This window comes from Hypanus sabinus, unplaced genomic scaffold (genome assembly GCF_030144855.1).
Source record: "Hypanus sabinus isolate sHypSab1 unplaced genomic scaffold, sHypSab1.hap1 scaffold_1140, whole genome shotgun sequence".
Taxonomy (NCBI): Eukaryota; Metazoa; Chordata; class Chondrichthyes; order Myliobatiformes; family Dasyatidae; genus Hypanus; species Hypanus sabinus.
The window spans coordinates 110,124-133,948 of record NW_026779198.1 but is presented as its reverse complement, the minus strand read 5'-3'; the positions used below and the strand labels follow the sequence as shown (position 1 = coordinate 133,948).

The 23,825-nt window shown below is 49.2% G+C and overlaps 2 protein-coding genes across 4 annotated transcripts in view; both read left to right on the top strand.

Annotated features, from left to right (window-relative positions):
• Window positions 1–668: 668 nt before the first annotated feature.
• On the top strand, window positions 669–8,804 carry LOC132386393 (uncharacterized). The gene is made up of 5 exons (XM_059958650.1): window positions 669–784; window positions 3,941–4,045; window positions 6,713–7,147; window positions 7,925–8,067; window positions 8,736–8,804. The coding sequence occupies exons 1-5, from the start codon at window positions 760–762 to the stop codon at window positions 8,802–8,804; spliced, it is 777 nt and encodes a 258-aa protein (XP_059814633.1). The 5' UTR covers window positions 669–759.
• Window positions 8,805–13,145: 4,341 nt separating this feature from the next.
• Window positions 13,146–23,825, top strand: part of LOC132386392 (C-type lectin domain family 10 member A-like) — a 31,466-nt gene continuing 20,786 nt past the window's right edge. For 2 of the 3 annotated variants that reach the window (XM_059958649.1, XM_059958647.1), the window contains exons 1-3: window positions 13,146–13,345; window positions 16,463–16,531; window positions 17,879–17,998. In XM_059958649.1, the coding sequence (XP_059814632.1) occupies window positions 13,279–13,345; window positions 16,463–16,531; window positions 17,879–17,998 (256 nt within the window). In that variant the 5' untranslated portion in view covers window positions 13,146–13,278. The remainder of the gene's footprint in view (window positions 13,346–16,462; window positions 16,532–17,878; window positions 17,999–23,825) is intronic. The other variant, XM_059958648.1, reaches the window with a different exon arrangement.

Here is a 23,825-nt window from a genome sequence, read left to right as displayed (position 1 = left end):
TTCTTTCCTATAATTCGGTGACCAGAACTGTAACAATAGTCGAAATGGATTCTTTGTATTAGTGACACAAATCCCTCCGAGACTCCTTCCAATTACACCTCCTTGAGCCTGTCCTCTCTCTCTACTCCCTTCCCTCCCCACTACCCTCGCTTAAATTATTTCCTCTCTCTCCCGCTCATTCGAGAACTCTTTGCCTCCATCGTCATTCTCTCCCCTTCACTCCTCACTTCCATGAACTCCTCTTCACCCTTCCCGCTCTCCCTCTCGTCCCCCTTCTCCTCTCCGTTCCTCACATTCCATTTCTTACTCTCTGTTTCCCCCGTTTGCTCGCCCTCTCTTTACTCCTTCTGTCTCTCAGTCCCTCACCAAGTCTCCCTATCTTCACGTTTGTCATCTCCATCTCTTACTTTCTCAGGTCACGCCTCAGACTCCCCTTCACTTTCTCTCCAACCAGACAGCCCCCTGTTAGCCACTTCTCTCTCTCTCCCCCAAAACCAATCTCTCTCCCTCCCCCTATCTCCCGACTCTCACATTCATTGCCCCGCCACACTCGACTCACTCGATCACCCTCCCCAACATCTACAATCTCTCTCCTCCCCCAGGTCTATTTATCAGCCGCTCATCCGGTATTTGTTTGTGGCGTTCTGATCCTCTTATCAAGGCAGGCTTCCTCTGACAACGGCTACTTCCTCTCGCTGAGCTGAGAGACACAGAGGAACCTCGACAGGAGAACTGAGCGATTCTTCCATCAATGCCAAGATGGAATCACGGTCTCCATCCAGAGGTGTGTGGGGAGGAATGATGAAGGGAGGGAGCTCCATTACGTGTCTGATCACGGGTGCGTTTGATCGCACAAGAGGAGGGAGTTTCTATCTCTGTCTGAGTCCTGGAGTGTTTTACGGAACGGTGTGGAGGAAGATTTACTCTGTGTCGGACCACGAAAGTGTGCGATGGGACGGTGTGGAGGGAGATTCACTCTGTGCTTGACCCCGTGAGTGTGTGATAGCACAGTGTGTAAGGAGATTCACTCAGTGTCTGACACCGGGGGTGTGTGATGGGACGGTGTGGAGGGTGATTCACTCTGTGTCTGACCCCGGGATTGTGTGCTGGGGCGGTCTGGAGGAAGATTCACTCGGTGTCTGACCCCGGGTGTGTGTGATCAGACGGTGTGTAGGGAGATTCACTCTGTGTCTGACCACGGGAGTGTGTGATGGGACGGTGTGGAGGGAGATTCACTCTGTGTCTGACCCCGGGAGTGTGTGATGGGACGGCGTGGAGGCAGATTCACTCTGCGTATGACCTCGGGAGTTTGTGATGGGACGGTGTGGAGGGAGATTCCCTCTGTGTCTGACCCTGGGAGTTTTTGCTGGAACGGTGTGGAGGGAGATTCATTCTGTGTCTGACCACGGCGTCTGTGATGGGACGGTGTGGAGGGAGCTTCAGTCTGTGTCGGACCCCGGAAGTGTGTGATGGGACGGTGTGGAGGGAGAGTCACTCTGTGTCTGACCCCGGGAGTGTGTGATGGGACGGTGTGGAGGGAGATTCCCTCCTTGTCTGACCCGGGAGTGTGTGGTGCGACGGTGTGGAGGGAGATTCACTCTGTGTCTGACCCCGTGAGTGTGTGTTTGGACGGTATGGACCTGCGCCTCCTTTCCTCAGTACGCGTGACACTTTATTCTGCACTCTGTGATTGATTTGCCTTATTCTCCAATAAATTGACCTGTACCTGTGGATGTAACTGGGGCCTCTCCTGTCTGTGATGTATATAAATAATCCGGAGACCATGTAGATCAGTGGGTTAATAGATTTGCAGATTGGCCGAAGGTATGTGGTGCTGTGGAAAATATTCCAGACCATAAGACAAAGGAGAAGAAGTCGGCCATTCGACCCATCGATTCTGCTCCGCCGTTTCATCATGAGCTGATCTAATCTCCCCTTTAGTCCCATTCCACGGCTTCTCACCATAACATTTGATGCCTGACTACTCAGATACTTATCAAATTCTGCCTTAAATACACCCAATGACTTAGCCTCCACTGCCACCCGTGGCAACAATTTCAAGAGATTCACCACCCTCTGGCCAAAAAAATCGCAATCCTTGTTCTGAATGGGCGCCCTACAATTCTCAAGTCATGTCCTCTCGTAATAGACTCCTCCGCCATGGGAAACAACTTTGCCTCACCCACTCTGTCCATGCCTTTCAGTATTCGAAATGTTTCTATGAGGTCCCCCCTCATTCTTGTAAACTCCAAGGAGTACAGTCCAAGTGCGGTCAAACGTTCAACATATGTTAACGCTCTCATTCCAGAATCATTCTAGTGAATCTTCTATGAACGTTCTCCTATGTCAGCACACACTTTCTTAAATAAGGAGCCCAAACTGGGATAGTCACTGGGATATGGATCAGTTACATATATGGGTTGGAGAAAGGGCAGATGAAGGTTAACCCAGTAAAACCGTAAGTTTTTGTATTTTGGTATGCCAAATGCGAACAGAAGTCACACTATTAAAGCCAACGCCCAGAGCAGTGGGATCTTGGGGCCCAGTGCCATTGCACGTGGCTACACAGTTTGATAGGATGATTGAGATGTCGAATGCCATGGTTGCCTTTATTAGTCGGGGCGTTATGTCAGCAAGTCAGGAGGTTATGCGGCAACATTATAATGCTCAGACTGGGCTGTATCAGGCAGATTGTGTCGAGTTCCGGTCACCAAATTATCGGAAGGATGTCGGGGCTTTGGAGAGCCTCCAGAGAGGGTCAACAGGACGCCGCCCGGTTTCGATGACTTGTGTTACAACGAGAGGTCGGTCGGACCCGTGGGCTGTTTTCCCTGGAGCGGCGGAAGACGAGCGGAGATAGGACAGATTATCTGAGACACGACAGAACTGACAGAACCTTTTTTCCACCTAAATTAGAAATGCTAGTACCAGAGGGAATGTACTCGGGAAAACACTGTGGGTCTGTTTTGTGTTGAACTGCTTGCTCTGTCTTCTCTCTGTGACAATAATAAACCAATTTCCAAATTTACCAGGCGTAATGTCCTGAACACACAAAGCCTATATTATTATCCCGGTTTTCATGCGGGTTTTTCCACGTCGCTGACGTCCAACCAGCGGCCTCCGCCCTATGTGTTCTGTGGATTAGAATTCGAAATAGATAACTCGCAGTGGATCCCATGCATCGCAAACTTGTAAATGAATCTCCCATGAGAGGGATGTTGTCAAAGGCCCGTCAGAAGTCAACTCTTTACCACTCACTAACATGCACTGTCGACCCAAGGTCACTTTATAGGTCGACATTAAAGATTCTTGCCGTCACCTCTGTGCTGCCCCTTTACATTTGACTTGGCAAAGCTCAAAACCTCACACTTACCCGGGTTAACCTCTTTCTCCCTTTTCCCCAACCACATTTACAACTGATCGATATCCCAGTGAATCCGTGGGCGATCTTCCACACAGTCCACAATGTCACCAAACTTTGGGCGACTCGCAAGATTACAACCCACCCAGCTCCATTTTCATCCTTGTCAATCCGATACATCAAAAATACCAGAGGTCCCGGGCAGGTCACTGCGGAACACGATTAGTCTCAGACCACGAGCGAGAATAAGTTCTGTGCGCCACATCCACTGGCTAGTGTGGGCAGGCCAACTCAAAGTCAAAAGCTTAGTATTCAAAATACATTTATCATCAAATCTTTACTCAAATATTTACCAATCTCTGAACAACTTACAACTAGGAAAAGTCAATCAGACATGAGACAGTCTTTGCCGAGTACAGGATTTGGGACTGTCAAATACGACGGCTGGAAAGTGGGTGAGATTGAGAGAGGCAGGAGAGGGTGATCATGGTGGAAGGAGAGAGCGCGGGTGGCGGGTGGAAGGGAATACCACCGGGGACACGGCTGAATTCACGCACACGCTGGATGGTCTCTCCACAGCTGCGCATGAACAGGAGCCGAGACATAGACCGTGCCGTAAGATCTGCCTACTCTGCCTCGTTACGTCCGTCCTCGTCGCGATAGTTACCGGGCTCTCGATCCATGGTGAGTCAAACAGGCTGCGCGTGGAGTCAGACAGCAATGAAACGGAGTGGATTCAGGTCACCACGTAAAATCTCACAGTGACGCTGACACAACCCGCACTTTTGACACCAACACGCTCATCACCGTGACACGGATACACCCCTCACCAACGCCCCCTTCATGCTGAATCCAACTCGCCAATCAACGTGACAACAATAGCACCCTTACAGAGACACGGCAACGGACACTGAAGCCTCGTGTCACCGATGGGTTTCAGTGAGATTCCCACTTCACCTTTTTGACATTCAGTGAGTCCAGGCCCAGAGCTATGAAATGTTCTTCATTCGACAAGCTTGAATTCATTTTGGTGATTCGCCTTTGAATTATCTCCAATGTCAAAACATCCATTCTTAAATACGGGGGGCCCACAGCTGCTCATAATACTCCACCTGAGGCCTCGCCAGGGCTTTATAAATGCTCAATATGAGATCCTTGCTTTTGTGCTCTAGTCCGCTCGAAATCAATGCTAGCGTTTTATTTTCCTTCCTCACCACAGACTCAACCAGCATATTCACCTTCAGAGAACTCTGCCTCTCCCGTTGTTAAAGGGTAGAGGGGCACCTGCAACTTCCGAGTCTCCGGAACCAGGGCAGAATCCAGTTCTTCTTGAAGAAACATGAGCAATGATCCACAATTTCTTCAGCTACCTCCTTCAGAACCCTGTGTGCAGATAATCTATTTAAAATGACTAATCTAACTTCAGACCTCTCAGTTTCTCAAGCACCTTCTCTAAACTTATGGCACCGTTACTCACTTCTGCCCTCAGACAGTCTCGAAGCTCAAACCTACTGCTGTTGCCTTTCTCAGTAAATACTGAAGCAAAAATTTATTATGTTCCTTCACCATCTTCCTGTCGCCCATTACTATCATTTTCCAGTAGCCCAATATCTACTGTCGACTCTCTTTTATACGTTATGTATCCGAAGAATAATTTGATTTCCACTTTGATATATTTGGCTTTTGAACATTGCAGTTCCTTGACTCGATCCACAACGATTCTGCACCTAACGATCCTCTGTCAATTCCTTCCGATGGTTTGATTTTATTTTTCTTTTTACCAACAATGCCAAGCCGCTCTCTCAGCCTAAAAAAACTTGCTTTCTGCTACAAGGTAATACATAGCATAGAAGAAAATAATTAATAAATAAATAAATACTTAAACAAACAAACAAACAAATAAATAAATATAAATTGACAGATAGATACATTTTTGTATACATATATAGAATAGATGATAAATCAAGCAAAACAGAAATTCGATATATTAACAAGTGAGGTAGTGTCCAAGTGTTCAGTATCCTTTTCGAAATCGGACGGCGGAGGGGAAGGAGCCTGAACCACTGAGTGTGTGCATTCAGGCTCCTGTTCCTCCTTCCTGATGGTGAGAAGTGGGCATACCTGGCTGCTGGAGGTCCTTAATAATGGGCGCTGCCTTTCTGGGAAAACGCTCACTAATACTGTCCTGGGTACTTTGTAAGCTGACAAGCCTCAGAAAATTCTGCTGCTACTTTCGGTCCTATACAGTAGCCCCTCCATACCAGACAGTGATGCAGCCTGTCAGAAAGCTCTCCAGGGTACAACTATAGACGATTTTGATTGCAGCTGTTGACATACCCAATCCCTTCAAATTCCTAATAAATTATAGCCGCTGACTTGCCTTCTTCATAACCACTATGATATTTTGGGACCAGATGGATGCTCAAAGATCTTGACGCATAGGAACTGCTCGCTCTCTGCAGTTCTGAGCCCCTATGAATATTGGGATGTGTTCATTCGTCTTACCCTTCCTGAAGTCCAGAATAAGCTCTTTCGTCTTACTGACGATTGTCGCCTTGCCAGAAATCTGTCTGATTAACCAGAATGATCTCAAACTGAAATCTGAGTTCTGTGATGATAGTTGTCTTCTCAAAGGAGGTGAAAACATATGGGTGAATCAAGGAGAGTCAGTAAATACTTTGCCGGCTGATCGGTCCTGAGCCTGCAAGAGATTTAAGATGTGCATGGGGCCCGATGGGACTTGTCGGCGGGATTCAGTCATCGCGAGCAGTCGCTTGTTTTGAGGAGAGCCATCAAGAGGTTTAACAAGTGGGCGGACCCTTTGCGATTTCTTTGCAGTCTTCCGTCATTAGGCAATTTGCGATTGCTAACAAAGAGTAGATAGAGTTAACCGGGGCGGCCGTTATGTAAGAGGTCCAGTGTGAGAGTGCAGGACAAACCCGGAGTGTTGCGGTTCATTAATAATCCAGCTGATAAAGAGATCTAAACGTCGGCCCCTGCAACAACGCTTCAGGCACCGACAGATCTCTCAGCGTGACACTTACGCCTACTTCACTGTGACACCAACACGTCCTTCACCATCACATCAGTGACGACGGTCACCTCTCACCGTGACAATAGCACACCCCTCACAGGAACACGGAAACAGTCTTTACTGTGACACTGACACGCTCCTCTCCATACCGAGGACACACCCCTCTGCAAGACACGGACACTGCCCTCAGCGTGACATCGACACGTCACTGACAACGACATGGACACAACCCACAACGCGATACCCACACTTCCCTCACTGTACGACCGACCCACGAATTGCCGTGACACAGACACACACCTCACCATTTCTCTCAGTGTTACAGATCCGTCAGTCTCTGCTCGCCTCTGACCAAAAGTACCTGAGACTTTGGGAGCAACATCAGGAGATGAACAGGACCCAGTGCCAGTGTCCAGTACAAATCCACGAACCGAACTCAACCCTGGAATCCATGACATCAGAGAATTCCGGCTTGGATCTCTCCCAGAGCACCTGTCTAAAGAACGTTTCCGTCCCAAGCAACAACGTCTCCATCCTCGAACATACATTGTTTATCCTCGAAAGAAACATCTCCATCCTTGAAAACAAATTGTTCGTCCTGGAAAGCAACCTCTCGGTCATGAGCACCGATCTCTCTGACCAGCATCAAACGCAAACCGATCTCCGTCAGAACTTCTGTCACCTCGAACTGAAGTGTAGAACTCTCAACGAAACCAAGGCTAAAATCTGCCAGATGCTGAGCAGCAGAAAAGGTGAGAGAACATCCGCCGTTCTCCCGCTCGTATACTCTGTGGCCGATCTCGGGAATGTGCAGTGAGAAGGTGCGATTGGAGAGACACTCACAGTGTGACTCCGGGTGTATGTGATGAGACGGCGTGGGTGGAACGACACCCATCGTCCACCTCCGGGAGTGCATGGACAGTGTGTAAAGATCGGCACCTAGTGTCTGTACCCGGGAGTGCATGATACAGCGCCACAGAAGTAGCTTCTCACAGCGTCTGGCATTGCTGCATAGCGAATGTCACTTTGCGTTTGACACCGGGTGTTTCTGTTAGAACCTGCGGTCTCTCTCTGACCACGAGTATGTGTTACAGAGTCGATAGAAATTCGGTCTGAGGCCGACCCGACAGTCTATAATTGAACGGTGTGGAGGCAGATTCAGTCTATGTGACCACGGGTGTCTCTGATGGGACACCCATCAGAGCTTTACTCTGTGTGTCCGCGGGAGGGCGTGATGGGACGGTGACGAGGCAGTTGCACTCTGTCTAACCACGGGAGTGTGAGATGGGACGGTGACAGGGGTGTTGCGCTCTGTGTCTGAAACAGGTGTGTGTGTGATAGGACAATGCGCAGCAGATGCCTGAACACTTGAGTGTGTCAGGGATGGTATGGAGGGAGATTCACTCTGTTTCGGAGCCTACGGTTATGAGATGGGATGGTGTGGAGTGATGCACTTTCTGTATCTGACTCTTAGCGGACGTAATGGACAATAGGAGTGAGATTTACTGTTCCTTGTTCCTGATTTCCAGAGAAAGCGTGTTCCAAGGACTGGATCAGAAATGAAGACCTGTGTTATTTCATTTCCACGTTTGAAAGTTCTTACGAGGGGGCGAAGCAGCTCTGTTCTATCTCTGAATCAAAGTTTCTTGAAATAAATACATACGAGGAAGAGGTATGTGTCAGTTGGAAGGAAGATATATCCACATCAGAGTGAAGCTCCTTCCACACCGTACAATCATAAATTCCCGGGGTCAGACATAGAATGAAACTTTCTCCACAACGTCCCATCACACATTTCAACTGTAGACAAAGCTAGGTTCCCTCCACATCGCTGAATTATCTTCTCCGGGGGTCAGGCACAGAGTGAATATCCATCCACACCGTCCCATCACACACTCACGGGGTCAGACACAGAGTGAATCTCCCTGCAAACCGTCCCATCACACACTCCCGGGTTCAGGCACTGAGGGAATCTCCCTCCACACTGTCTCAACACGCAGTCCCGGGGTCAGGCACAGCGTGAATATCCCTTCGCATTGCCCCATCAAACACTCCCGGGGTCAGACACTGAGGCAATATCCCTCCACAACGTCCCATCACACACTCCCGGGGTCAGACAGAGAATGAATCTCCCTCCACATTGTCCCATCACAGTCTCCCGGGGTCAGACACAGAGTGAATCTCCCTGCACACCGTCCCTTTCACACAGTCCCGGGATCTGTGACAGAATGAATACCCCTCCACACCGTCCCATCACACATTACCGTCGACACACAAAGAGTGACGGTCCTTAAATTGTGCTCGATTCCAGTCATTAATGACAGCAATTTATTTTCACAGAAGTTTGTTAACAACGCTGTCCTCGGTGAAGACATTTCTTACTGGATTGGAACATGCAAAGCGGGGTGAGATTTGGGGTCATGTCGGTGTTCCTAGTGAGACTGTGCAGTGGAATTAATTTTGGGGCCAGACACACGTCTGTGGGGTAGGTGGGGATCGGAGAGCATTTGGGGGCTACCACAATTCAATGGTGAGAGTTGGGTCTTTTGGGATACTTCGGGGATAGAAACAGGCCTGACGGCAGAGAGGAAGGCAGTGGGAGTATTCTGTGGCCTGGCATCCCCGGAGGAAGAGACTGGGCAGTGCGATTGATTTGTTGACCGACGCTGTCGGTGGGAGAAAAGTGCTCGATGTTGGGGAAGGCTGTGCCCGTCATGGAGCTGGTTGAGTCACCGCTTATCTGACGCCTCTGGCGACCTTGTTGTGTTGCAGCGTCGACACCAGGCGGCGGTGTAATAATTCCCAGCAATCACATGGGCTGGTCTTCAATGAAAGACAGAATCCTCTCAAACTGCTCACGTTGTAATTCCTTCTGCAACGAGAGATCTATGGTGGCGATGGGAAATGTAGAGTGTGGTCTGAAGTACACTGTTACTCAGACACGAAATAAACTGGACGGCAGTAAAGGCACCCAAAGTTTCTGTTACAAAGAATAGTTCTTGAAATGGATCTCCTAACTTTGAGCACTGAGTGCTCAGCACGGGGACGTCAACGACAGACTTTCCATGAAGCAATGTTGAGGGGCAATAATTGTCAGCCTGAGCCTTAAAGGGAAAGTGACATCTCATCACATTTTGGGGAATGGGCGTGCCGGCATTTGGAAGCCTGGCGCTGTACAGTCTGGAACATGACACGTTCTCCGTGTTTGCATGAATCTGTTGGTCCCAGGACAGATCCACTGAGACGCTGACACCCGGAAACACAGGAACCTAAAATCAGACCATGAGATATCGGAGCAGATTAAGGCCATCGAGTCTGCTGCGCCATTTCATCATTTCTGATCCAGGTCCCCCTCAGCCACAATCTCCTGCCTTTTTACCGTATTCCTTCATGCCCTGTGTAATCAAGAAACTGTCCACCTCTGACTTCAATACACCCACTGTGGGAATCCACAGCCGCCTGTGTAACCTATTTACCATACTCTGGCTGAATACATTCCCCCCAATTTCCGTTCTAAAAGGACGGATCTCCATTGCGATGTGGCTCCACCGGTCTCGCCACGGGGAACCTTCTCTCCACATCTACTCTGTCGAAGCCTTTGATCATTCGATCGATTTCAACAACAACCCTCTCCCCGCCGCCCCCTCATTCTTCTGAGTTTCGGCCATCAAACGCTCCAGATCTGATAAGCGTTTCGATCCCGGAATCATTCCCGTGATCTTCCTTTCAACCCTTTGCAATGCAAGCTCCTCTGGCCGGTGTAGATAAGGGACCCTGAACCGCTCACCGTATTGCCAAGTCAGACCTCACCAGTGCTTTATAATGTCTCAACGCTACATCCTTGTTTTCATAATCTAATCATCTCGACAAGAATGCGAATATTGTATTTGGTTTCCTCGCCAGCGACTCCACCTGAAAATGATCCTTTAGGGAATCCTGCACGATGTCTATCAGGTCCCTTTGCACATCAGATGTTTGAATTTTTCACCATTTATTAAATAGTCTGTGCCTTCATTCCTTCCACCAAAAGGCATGGTCATACACATCCCGACACTGTGATCCACCCGCCGCTTCTTTGCCCATTCGCTCAATCTCTCTGCACCCTTCTGTAGCCTCTCTGCTTCCTCAAAACCAATTGTCGGTCGGTGACGTCACTGCCGATCTGCGCTGACTGAGGTTTCCCGATGAGGATGTCCATCACCCAGTTACAGAGGGAGGTTCACTGGCCCAGGATCTGAGGGGTTGATAATGCTGCACGCCGAGCTGTTGTCAGTCAACAGCATCCTGACGTTGGTGTTGTATTGTGCAGGTGGTCCATTGTCCAGGGGAAAGCAAATGAGATTGTATCCGCAGTAGATCGATAGTGGAGTTCGTCAAAATATAGCGGCCTTGTCCTTGCTGGAAAAGGGGTTGACTTTCGGTATGGCCAGCCTCTCTAAACATTCAATCACAATATCTGTGAGTGTCACTGGGCAATTGTTGTTGAGGCAGATCTCCATACTCTTCCCGGGCACTGGTGTGATTGTCCCCTTTTGAAGCAGGTGGGAAATTCCTACTGAAGCATAGGGAGGTTGACGATCGTCTCGGACTCTCCACCCTCCTCTACAGTCCTCCGTCACCTTGACCCTTAAATTCACGCCTCCCTGACTCCGCCAGGCCCTGTGTCACTTACAGCCCTGTATTTCTCTGTCACCCACTGCCTTCTAGATCCTCATTCCCCGAAACGCGCCCCTTCCCCTACTGCACCACGGCTTAGTCATGCCGGCTCAAACGCCTCTCTGTCTGTTTTCACAGGGAACTGCAGGTATAATGGCGGAGTGTTAACGTCTGGTGTTATCATGCTCCCCGTCCACCAGGTATCGATCTCTCGGATTTGAGCCTCTCTACCTCTCCGTGAGGGCAGGCCGGACGTATGGTTCCTCATCACTCCCGACCAGTGACTGAAAACTCAACATTCCTTCACTGCCCTCCCCTCTCCTCCTCTACCCTCCCTGTCCCTCTGCCCTACAGTTGGTGACACACACATATTATCTCTGAGGCAGAGACAGAATTCAAGACCACAGGAAGGCCGAAGCGCTGTTGATTGCTGAGAGGGGAGTGCGGGCAGAGAGGAAGCTTCTCTCTGTTTCTGATCCAACAATGCGTAATGGGACGGTGTGTAGGGAGACTCACTCTGTGTGTGATCCCGGGAGTGTGTGATTGGTCGGTGCGGAGGGATATTCACTCGGTATGTGACCGCGGGAGTGTGTTTTAGGGCGGTGGGGTGGGAACTTCACTCTGTGTCTGACCCCGGGTATGTTTGATGGGACGGTGTGTAGGGAGATTCACTCTGTGTCTGACCTCGGGAGTATGTGATGTGACGGTGTATAGGGAGATTCACTCTGTGTCTGACCCCCGGAATGTGTGTATGGGCATTGATGAGGTTCTCCGTGTCACTCTTTCTGTCTCCCTCTCTCTCTCTCTGCGCCGGTCCGGACAATCCCCACCTGCTCCCTCTCTACAAGTCCATCATTTCCAAAGATACGTTCTCCTTTCCCCGCGCACCTGTCTTACAATGGAGAGTGTGACCGATCCCGATTGCGGTGAGAAAAATGGTGACGAGGACGTACTTGTACAGCGGGGGGCGCCTTTCCAGAAAACGGAACAGTGGACCGCTTTGTTATCGGATATCCGACAGTTGCGTGTTCAGTGCGGGCGAAACAAATTTGGGAAGACAGAAAGTATGAGAGCGAGGATGCTGGAGAGAGGGAGAATGGAGAGTGAAAGAGAGGGCTGAGTGAAGAGCACAGTGAGAAAGATAGGGATGGGGAGAGAGTGGGTAGAGTGCGGGAGCAATCTGGACAGAAGAGCAAAATTGAAGCAGATTTGGGATATTCATGGAGGATAAAGAGGGGGTTAGTGACGGGGATGCAGAGACAGAATCGCATAATATGTTTAGACCGAGAGAAAGTGTCTCCGATTGAGAGGGAAGGCAGGGAACTTGAGAAAGAGAGTGGGAGAGGGAGGAGGGGGGTGAAAGGAAGGAGGTTGGGGGGAGGAAGAGTGTGGGAAAGAGACAGGGAGTGGGGAAAGGCACGGGCAGTGTTAAGAACGGGGTAGCGGCGTATAAGAGAGTCGGGAGAGAGTAAGGAATGTGGGGAGTGAGATGACGAAGGGTGTAACATGGAGGGGTAAGAGTAAGTTAGAGACGGTTGTAGAGGGAGGGTGTGTGACAGATGCAGATGTAACTGTGGGGGAGAGAGAGGTTGAAAAGGATAGAGAATCCTTCCATTCCTTTAGTCTCTCCTCATTCGACTACTCTCTCCCTCATCGTCCACATTCCTTCTCCCTCATCCCTCCCTATCCTGCTCTCCTCTTTCTTCTCTGTACCTCCCTCTCTTCTTTCTATTCTACTCACCGCTCCTATCATTCTGTCTTTCTCTCTTTTCTTCACTTTAAACGCGCCGACATTTCTCCCTCTCTCTGCCAATCTCCTCCCCCTCAATTTATCTACACATCTTCCTCATCACCTCCCGTTTTCGCCATCTCCGTCACTCTTACATTCCTTTCACTCCAACCTCTCACCCATCACCTCTCTACTCCACTATTCACTCAGTCCACTATCCATACTTCTCTCTCAGCCCACACTCTATATCCCCCTCTCTCACTCCTCCTCACTATCACTACTCTTCCTTGCTCCACTCTTATCTCTGTGGGTCACCCTCTCGCAGACTCTCAATCCCTCTACACGGCACCTTCCCCAGCCCCTCCTCTCGGTTCCTCTTTATCAGCTGCTGATCTCGTGTTTGTTGGTGTCGGTCTGACTCACTTGTCAAAACAGGCTTCCTCTGACAACGGTTACTTCTCCTTTCTGAGCTCAGAGACGCAGAGGATCCTCGACGGGATGGACGACAACGAGACCTACATGAATAAGAAACCCACAAAAACTGACATACAGGCTCCTTCCCGAGGTGAGAGGGGCAGAAAGACGGGAGGGAGGGAGGGGGATTCAATATGAGTCAGACTCCGAGAGCGTGTGGTGGACAGTCTGCATGGAAACTAGCTCTGCGTTTGACCCCGGGGGTATGTAATCGCACAGCAGGGAGGGAGCTTCATTCTGTGTCTGAGCCCAGGCCTGTGAGACGCTGTGGTGAGAGATTAACTCTGTGTTGGATCCCGGCAGTTTGTGATGGGACGGTGTGGAAGGAGATTCTCTCTGTGTCTGACCCCGGGAGTGAATAAACGGACGGTGTGGAAGGAGATTCACTCTGTTTGACCACGGGATTGTGTAATGGGACGGTGTGGAGGGAGATTCACTCTGTGTCTGACCCCGGGAGTGTGTGATGGGACGGTGTGGAGGGAGATTCAGTCTGTGTCTGACCCCGGGAGTGTGTGATGGGACGGTATGGAGGGAGATTCTCTCTGTGTCTGACCCCGGGAGTGAATAAACGGACGGTGTGGAAGGAGATTCACTCTGTTTGACCACGGGATTGTGTAATGGGACGGTGTGGAGGGAGATTCAGTCTGTGTCTGACCCCGGGAGTGTGTGATGGGACGGTGTGGAGGGAGATTCAGTCTGTGTCTGACCCCGGGAGTGTGTGATGGGACGGTATGGAGGGAGATTCACTCTGTGTCTGACCCCGGGAGTGTGGGTTGGGAAGGTGTGGAGGGAGATTTACTCTGTGTTTGACCACGGGAGTGTGTAATGGGACGGTGTGGAGGGAGATTCAGTCTGTGTCTGACCCCGGGAGTGTGTGATGGAACGGTGTGGCGGGAGATTCAGTCTGTGTCTGTCCCCGGGAGTGTGTGATGGGACGGTGTGGAGGGAGATTCACTCTGTGTCTGACCCCGGGAGTGTGTGATGGGAGGGTGTGGAGGGAGATTCACTCTGTGTCTGACCCTGGGAGTGTGTGATGGGACGGTGTGGAGGGAGATTCACTCTGTGTCTGACCCCGGGAGTGTGTGATGGGACGGTGTGGAGGGAGATTCACTCTGTGTCTGACCCCGGGAGTGTGTGATGGGACGGTGTGGAGGGAGATTCACTCTGTGGCTGACCCCGGGAGTGTGGGATGGAAGGTGTGGAGGGAGATTCACTCTGTGTCTGACCCCGGGAGTGTGTGATGGGACGATGTGGAGGGAGATTCACTCTGTGTCTGACCCCGGGAGTGTGTGATGGGACGGTGTGGAGGGAGATTCACTCTGTGTCTGACCCCGGGAGTGTGTGATGGGACGGTGTGGAGGGAGATTCACTCTGTGTCTGACCCCGGGAGTGTGGGTTGGGAAGGTGTGGAGGGAGATTCACTCTGTGTCTGACCCCGGGAGTGTGTGATGGGACGATGTGGAGGGAGATTCACTCTGTGTCTCACCCCGGGAGAGTGTGATGGGACGGTGTGGAGCGTGGGTCACTCTGTGTTTGATTTCGTGTGTTTGTGCTGGGTCGATGATGAGGTTCCCTCAGCCCATTTCCGAACCTCCCTGTATCGCTCCCAGCTGAACCTGATGTCCAGTACGTGGAGCCCCAGGTCCGTAGAGGTGAAAGTCAGTTTAATCTTTTTTTGCCTTGACTGTGGTCATGTAATGTGTCCATTCCTGTCGTGAAACCTCAGGGCAAACTGACAGCTGACCCGAATGATTCGCTGTTTGACTGTGTCGGAGGGAGCGCACAGGAGAGGCGACGAGGAGAAAGCAACGTCACGGGGTGGGGGCGTGACCATGGCACACTTTGGGAAGGGAGGCGTGGAGCGACCGGCATAGGAGGGCGGTATAGAAGCAGCATCGTGGAACGGAGTGGGGAGAGAGCGGTGTGGGAGGACGGAATGTCATGGGTGGGGCATTGTTGTGGGAGTGTCGTGGTCGGGGCGGTCGGTTGGAAGGGTGACTGAGGGGGGAGCGCTGACAGGGCGAAAGGAGGGAGGTGGGATGGCAGCTGAATAAGGCAGCTGTAGGGTTGTGTTTAGAGAGGGCAGGAAGAGATGCGGTGATGAGGGCGCACTATAAAGTTTATTTTAATGCCCTCTTTCCCCTTCGCTGTCCTCTCCCTTCTCTCACTCTGCACAAGCCTTATCCCTTCCCCCTTCTCTCTCCCTTTCCCTCACGCTCATTCTTCTGTTTCCCCTCCCTACTCACCACAATCCCTCTTTTCCCATCTCATCCACTCTCCCTTCTCTTGTCCTCACTCTGCTTCCTTTTCCCTCTTGACACCTTCATTCTGCTCGCTCTCTAACTATCTCCCAGCATCTCTCTACTCCTTCTTCCCCATTAACTCTTCCCCTCTCTTTGCACACTTTCTTAATCCTCTTCCCTCTGTCAACGTCTCCCGGTCTCCCACTCTCTCTCCCTTCTGTACTCTTTCCCTCACTCGCTCACTCCGTTTATCTCTTCCACCCTCTCTCTCCCACCTTTCACCCCTTTGTCTCACCTCTCAATCCTACTCTCCGCGCTCACTATCTCACTACCTTCACCTCACTTTATCCCCTATTTTTTACATATAACCATATAACAATTTTAGCACGGAAACTGGCCATCTCGACCCTTCTAGACCATGCCGAACGCTTACTGTCAGCTAGTCCCACTGATCTGCACTTAGCTCATAACGCTCCCCTCCTGCTACCTTAAACATTTGCCCCCTATCTCTCAACTCATGTCCTCTTGTTTGAATCTCCCTACTCTCAATGGAAAAAGCCTATCCACATCAGCTCTATCTGTACCCACCATAACGCTAATTACCTCTATCAAGTCCCCACTTCAACCTTCTACGCTGCAAGGTATAAAGACCTAACTTGTTCACTTGTAACTTAGGTGCTGAAACCCAGGTAACATTCTAACATTCCCTGTCTCTCCTTGTTCTGTGTCCCCCATTCTCTTCCATTTTCCCGCCCATCGCCCCTTTTCGATCACCCCTTTCTCAACCACTCCATCCATTCATTTCACCCTCTCTGTTTTTGCAATCCCTGTCTCGCTTCCCCCTCTTGCCTCCCTCCCGACAGCCCTCACTCCTCCTCTCTCGATATCTCATCCCTTCCCTCTGCACCTCACTGTCCCCGATTTTCTATCGCTCTCACTCTTCCTTGTCTATCTCTCTCTCGCAGACTATCTGAACTCCACCTACACCGAGCTGAACATTCGGAAAGTCGAACGCTTCCCCAATACACAAACAGGTCAGTGATGCAACAAAGACGTCATTCTGGAGGGCTCACATGTCATACTCCCAAATGCTCAAGTGTGTAATGCAGTCGTCTCCAATTCCCTGGCAGCTCCTTCCGCAGACTGACCACCATCAGGGTAACAAAGGCTTGTCAATCGGCTCACCAGTTAAATCTGTTTCCCCTCTGTCCTTATACCTGTGCGCTCTGGTCCTCCATAGTCCAGGTTAAGGGGAACTAATAGCGCCCATTCACTCTGTCTGTGCTCCTCGTGGCTTTATATACCGCTGAAAGGTCATCCCTGCGCTACAAGGAAAAACTTCGCAATCAACCCAACCTCAGTCCCTGGAGTCCCGGCAACGTACTCGTAAATCTCCCCGTGCACTCATTTCCAGTTTGATGGCGTCTTTTCCAGAAAGGATCCGCAAAGCAAATAGCATTATGAAGAACCCCATGCACCCCTCATGCAATCTCTTCTCCCTCCTGCCGTCAGGGAAAAGGCCCCGAAGCATTTCCGGCTCTCAAGAATGGATTATGTAGCAGTTTATTCCCCCAATCTATCAGGCTCCTCAATACCCGAAGCCTGGATTAACACCTTACTGCCCTGTTGTCCTGTTTATTACTTATTGTGTAGCCTGCAATGTTTTTGTGCACTGTATGCAGTCCTGCGTAGGTCTGTAGTCTAGTGTAGCTTTCCCTGTGTTGTTTTTTTTAAGCAGTTCAGTCCAGTTTTTGTATTGTGTCATGTAACACCACGATCCTGAAAAACGTTCTCTCATTTTTACTATGCACTGTGCCAGCAGTTATGGTCGAAATGGCAATATAAATGACTTGACCTGACTTGACATGAGAGGACACCGTACTCCACGTGTGACCTCACCGACGTACTGTACAACTGCAACATGTTCACCTGATTCCTGTACTCAGTGACATTCTGATGAAGGTCTGCGTTCATTCGCATTCAACACCCTGTCTATCTGTGACTTCACATTCTGGGAACCGTGTTCCTGGACCGCGGGTCCTTCTGTTCTCCAATACACCTCAATGTTCCTCCGGAAAGCTGTGAATGTCCAACTCTGGGCTATCTGACAGACATACGATAGCGCACACTTATCCGATTTAAATTGCATTTGCTTCTGCTACTGATGGGTCTGCTCGTGACTGCTCAGAAATGCAACATTAAACGTTTGCTTCTGGCACTGAGACAATCCCTCTCTCTACTGCTCTGTCTCCACGACTTTCTCTACTCACTTCCTAACCTCCCTCATATTTTCTCCCTGTCTCTCACCCCCCTCCCATTCTCTACCTGTCCCTTGCCCTTTTATTTGTCCCTCTCTCACATTCTCTTCCATTCGCTCCCAGATGGACTGGACCCCACCTACTCTCAGCTGAACCTTCTTCACAATGATCTTCTCATCGCGAAGGAAGAAGATCCTCCTATTGCTTCGAGACCAGGAAAAATGCCAATGACTGCTCAGGCAGGTCAGAGTTCACTTTTGGAAGGGGTCACGTGATATAAGCACAAGTGTACAAGTGCTAATGTATCTGCATCGACCTTTTCCCTGGAAGTTCCTTCCAAAGACGGAGCACCGTCCGGTTAAAAAAAAATTGTCACTCAGGTCCGCTGTTAAATCTCTTTCTGCTGTCACTTCAGAGTTGTGCACACTGATCCTCGATTCTCCAATTCTATAGAAAATGACTCTGCGCGTTCACCTTGTTTGTGCCCCACGTGGTTTTATAAACCTCTGTAAGGTCACCCATGAACTCCAAGGTATAAAATCCTAACCTGCCTGAATTATCTGAATAACTCAGTCCCTCGAGTATGCCCGTAAAGCTCCCTGTGCAATATTTGCTGCCCAGTGGCATTTCACCTGCAGCAGGTGGACAAAAACTGAACGCTATACTCCAAGGTCGGCGTACCCTACATCCTGTACAACTGCAAAGTGACCTCTCGACTCTTGTACTGATTCATAAAGATGCAATCTTTTCTGCCCTGTCTATCCTTGACCTCAATTTCTGGGAACCGTTTTCCCGTAGACCTGGGTCCGTCTAGTTTATAACACTTCCCAGGGCTCCTACTGTGACTGTCACACCCTGGCTTGTCTTCCTGAAATTCGACAGCTGCAGCTACCCGAAATAAATTGAATTTGCTTCTGCTCGGCCTTATTTCCCTACTAATCGAGATCCCACTGGAAGCGGAAACTTTCTTCACTGTTTCTCATATCAATAACATAGAATAGTACAGCACATTACAGGCCCCTCGGTCCTCAATGTTGAGCTGAACCTCAAACCCTGCCTCCCATATAACTCTCCCCGCGACCTTAAATTCCTCCATATACCTGTCTAGCAGTCTCTTAAGCATCACTAGTGATTCTGCCTCCACCACTGACTCGGGCAGTGCGTTCCACGCAACAACCACTCTCTGAGTCAAAAAACTTCTTCTAATAACCCCCTTGAGCTTCACTCCCCTTAACCCTTTAACCCCCTGGGTCGCCTCAGGCTCGCTCAGCTCTTTCTTCTCCAGGGGGAGCAGCATTCGGCCCCGCCAATCTGGGTAATCAGCTGGTGTGGATGCTGTGTGATGTCCCCGACTCGCCCAAAAAGAAAACAAACAGTACACAATATGCGATTAAATGAGTACAATTTATAAAGGTTACTATAACTAAGTGATTAATAACGATACGGTACTTCTGAAGGAAAAGAAAATAAAGAAAAGGTGTCAAACTTAACAAAGTATAAACCACTTCGTGCACAACCGTTGGAGCTCAATTACTGAAGACTTCTGGCCACCATTCGATCCCCTCCGAACTCCTCGACTCGCAGTTCAGGACCACCCGAATTGGTCAACCAAGCACATCTATCTTCGTCTTGGTGTCTGTTCCTCGTCCAGTTTACAGCATCGCGTCCTATCTCTCTCACCCCCTCGCGCCAATCACCCCAACAATAGCTTATAGACTCAGAAGAAAGAACAACATTAATCCCAATTGGTTTACAAAGGAATACAATTCTACTTATCAGTAAATTTTAACCCAAACAAGCTTCCTGCACTCTCTCGCAACAATGCAGCATTCCTACTTTTAACAAACAAAGCCATTTTGATGAACATACTCAGTAACAATGATAATGAAGAAACCCCCTTTACACCTTAAAGCCATGTCCTCTTGTACTGAGCAGTGATGCCCTGGGGACGAGACAATGGCTATCCACTCTATCGCTCTTAATATCTTGTACTCCCCTATCATATCTCTCTCATCCTCCTTCTCTCCAAAGAGTAAAGCCCTAACTCCCCTGATCTCTTATTGTAATCCATAGTACCCACACAAGGCAGCACCCTGGTAAGTCTCCTCTGTACCCTTCCCAATGCTTCCACATCCTTCCTATACTGAGACAACCAGAAATGGACACAGTGCTCCAAGTGTGGCCTGTCCAGAGTTTTATCGACCTGCATCAATACATCGCGTCTTTTAAACTCTATCCCTTTACTTTTGAAAGCTAACATCCAATAAGCTTTCTTAACTACCCTATCTACATGTGAGGCAACTTTCAGGGATCAGATGACATGCACCACCAGATCCCTCTCCTCCTCCACACCACCACGTATCCGGCCATTAACCTTGTACTCTGCCTTGGAGTTTGAACTTCCAAAGTGTACCACCTCACACTTCTCCGGGTTGAAATCCATCTTCCACTTCTCAGCCCACTTCTGCATCCTATCAATGTATCTCTGCAATCTTCGACAATCCTCTACACTATCAACCACACCACCAATCTTTGTGCCCATTGAAAACTTGCCAAACCACTCTTCTACCACCACATACAGGTCGTTAATAAAAATCACGAAAATTAGAGGTCCCAGAACAGATCCTTGTGGAACACCACTAGTCGAACCCTCCAATCTGAATGTACTCCCTCCACCACGACTCTCTGCCTTCTACAGGCAAGCGGATTCTGAATCTACATGGCCAACATTCCCTTCATCCCATGCCTTCTGACTTTCTGAATAAGCCTATCGTGCGGAACCTTCTCAAATGCCTTACTGAAATCCATGTCGGTCACATCCACTGCACTATCCCCATCTATATGCCTGGTCACCTCCTCAAAGTACTACATCAGGCTAGTTAGAGATGATCTGCCCTCACAAAGCCATACCGTCTGTCCCTGATCAGACCATAAATCTCTAAATGCCCATAGATCTTATCTCTAAGAATCTTTTCCAACAGCTTTCCCACCACAGACGTAAGACTCACTTGTCTATAATTACCCGGGCTATCCCTACTACCTTTTTTGTACAAGGGGACAACATTCGCCTCCCTCCAAAATCTCCAGTACCATTCCTTCGGACAAAGAGGACACAATGAACCTAGCCAGAGTCTCAGCAATCTCTTCCCTCGCCTTGTGGAGCAGCCTGGGGAATATTCCGTCAGGTCCTGAGGACCTATCCGTACTAATGTATTTTAACAACTCCAACACCTCTTCTCCCTTAATAGCAACGTGCTCCAGGACATCAGCCTCACTCATATTGTCCTCTCCGTCATCAAGTTACCTCTCTTTGGTGAATACCGAAAGGAAGTATTCATTGAGGACCTCGTTCACTTCCACAGCCTCCAGCCACCTCTTCCCACTTTTATCTCTAATGGGTCCTACGTTCACTCCTGTCATCCTTTTGTTCTTCACATATTGAAAAATGCCTGGAGTTTTCCTTTACCCTACTCGCCAGGGCCTTCTCATGCCCCCTTCTTGCTCTTCTCAGCCCTTTCTTAAACTGCTATCTTGCTACCCTATATTCATCAATAGACCCATCTCAACCTTGCTTCCTAAGCCTCATGACTAGATTTTCTACCTCACTTGCCACCCATGGTTTCTTCACCCTACCATTCTTTATCTTCCTCACCTGGACAAATTTATCCCTAACATCCTGGACGAGATCCTTTAGCAAAGACGACATGTCCATAGTACATTTTCCTGCGAAAACATCATGACAATTCACACCCACAAGTTCTAGCCTTATAGCCTCATTATTTGTCCTTTCCCAATTAAATATTTCCCTGTTCTCTTTGATTCTTTCCTTTTCCATGATAATGCTAAAGGTCAGGGAGCAGTGATCACTGTCCCCCAGATGCTCACCCACTGACAGATCTATGACTTGAACCAGTTTGTTACCTAATACTAGATCTAGTATGGCATTCCTCCTAGTTGGCCTGTCAACACACTGTGACAGGAATCCTTCCTGGACACACTTAACAAACTAAACCCTTGGAACTAATCAATTGCCAATCAATATTAGGGAAATTAAAGTCAACCATGACAATAACCATGTTATTTTTGCACCTTTCCAAAATCTGCCTCCCAATCTGCTCCTCGGTATCTCTGCTGCCACCAGGGTGCCTATAGAATACCCCCAGTAGAGTAACTGCTCCCTTCCTGTTCCTGACATCCACCCATACTGACTCAAAAGAGGATCCTGCTATACTACCCACCCTTTTCTGTAGCAGTAATAGTATCCCTGACCAGTAATACCACGCCTCCTCCACATCCCCCATCCTTTTTAAGGAAATGAAATCCCGGAATATGGAGAATCCATTCCTGCCCTGGTGCCAGCCAGGTCTCCGGAATGGCCACTACATCATAATTCCATGTATGTATCCCAGCTATCAGTTCATCACCTTTGTTCCTGATGCTTCTTGCATTCTTACACACACTATAACCCTTCTACCTTACTAGCCTTACACCCTTTATTCTGCTCCTCGTTCCTCAAAGCATCTCTATATGTTAAATCCGGCTTTACCCCATGCACTTCTTTCACTGCTCTATCGCTCTGGGTTCCATCCCCCTTGCAAATTAGTTTAAACCATCCCGAACCATTCTAGCAATCTGCAAGCTTGTCAACTGCTTATTGTGTAATCTATTGCAAATGGTCTATATAATTGACTAAGATCCTTGGTCCGACTAGCGACATTCTGGCAAACATGTCTAGTGACCAGATTCCAGTCTGAGAAACCAAGTTCAACACTCAAAACTTTGCTACGACCGCCGAGCCAATGTTATATCCTGTCAGCCATCCCTCCGTTGGTGGTACACCAACTTTCATCTGGGACCTTGTTAAATCTGTGAATATTACGTCTACCAAGCTGACTGGAGCAGTCCTCCGCAGTCAAATTAATGAGACCAATCTCCTTTGGTTCCACATCATTCTCAAGAGCAGTCTACTGTCTGAATACTTGTCGTTCGCCCTTTTCAACTCGACGTACGATATACCTACTACCCGTGCTTGTTCTGTCCTCCCTGTCAAATTATCCGACAACTCTCACTAGGTCTCACGCAATCTAATATCTCCATTCCCCCACTATCTTCCACACTCCATATCTTCCCCTCGCCCTCCCTGTCTAACTGCTCCATTGCTTCTCCGTCCCTACCGATGTCCCTTCCTTCCACCTTCCAGTGGGATAAACAATCTGGGGACTTGTCAGCCAGCGTACATTATGTCTGCCAATGCGCACAAATCAGTCAGACAAATTTCGCTGTGCCTCCCAACATTTTACAGAGTAGCCCACCGACTAGAAATGTTAAATCCGTTATAGAGTTCCCTATTCATCAAGTCTGCTTCCCTGTTCTCATGAACCGCCCTGGTTCCTCACTAAAAATATAAAAACAGTTTCACTCGTGACCGAAAGAAAATGCTGAGCGTTGTGGAAAGAGCTGAGCCTTTCTCGGAAACCAGCTTCCCTTCCATGAACTCTTTCCACAGATGCCGACGCCTCGATGAAGCAGCCAGCAGCATTACAGAATCACCTCCAGTCACGCCGGTTATTCTGTCTTCTGCACCTTACTGTCGGTAGGAAGATGCGAAGGCCTGTCTCATTGGGCTCAAGGACCGCTTCCACCCCAGAGTTATCAGACTATTGAACCGTCCTCTACCATGCAAAGTGTACTCTTGACCTCGCAATCTGCTTCCCTTTTGCCGTTTCAGCTTATTCTCTGCCTGCACCGCACGTTCTCTGTAACTGTGACGCTTTATTCTGCATTCTGTGATTGATTTACGTTGCTCCACAACATGAAGTGATCGGTATCTCTGGATGTAACTGGCACCTCTCCTCTCTGTGATGTGTGGCAATGACCCGGATGACAGTTTAGATGAATGGTTTGGTACGTTTGCAGATGATACGGTGGTGTTGTGGATCGTGTTGAGGACCAGAAGAGAATCTGTATAACCGTATAACCAAATAGCAATTACAGCACGGAAACAAGCCATCTCGGCCCTTACAGTCCGTGCAGACCGCTTACTCTCACTGTTGTCACCGACCTGCACTCA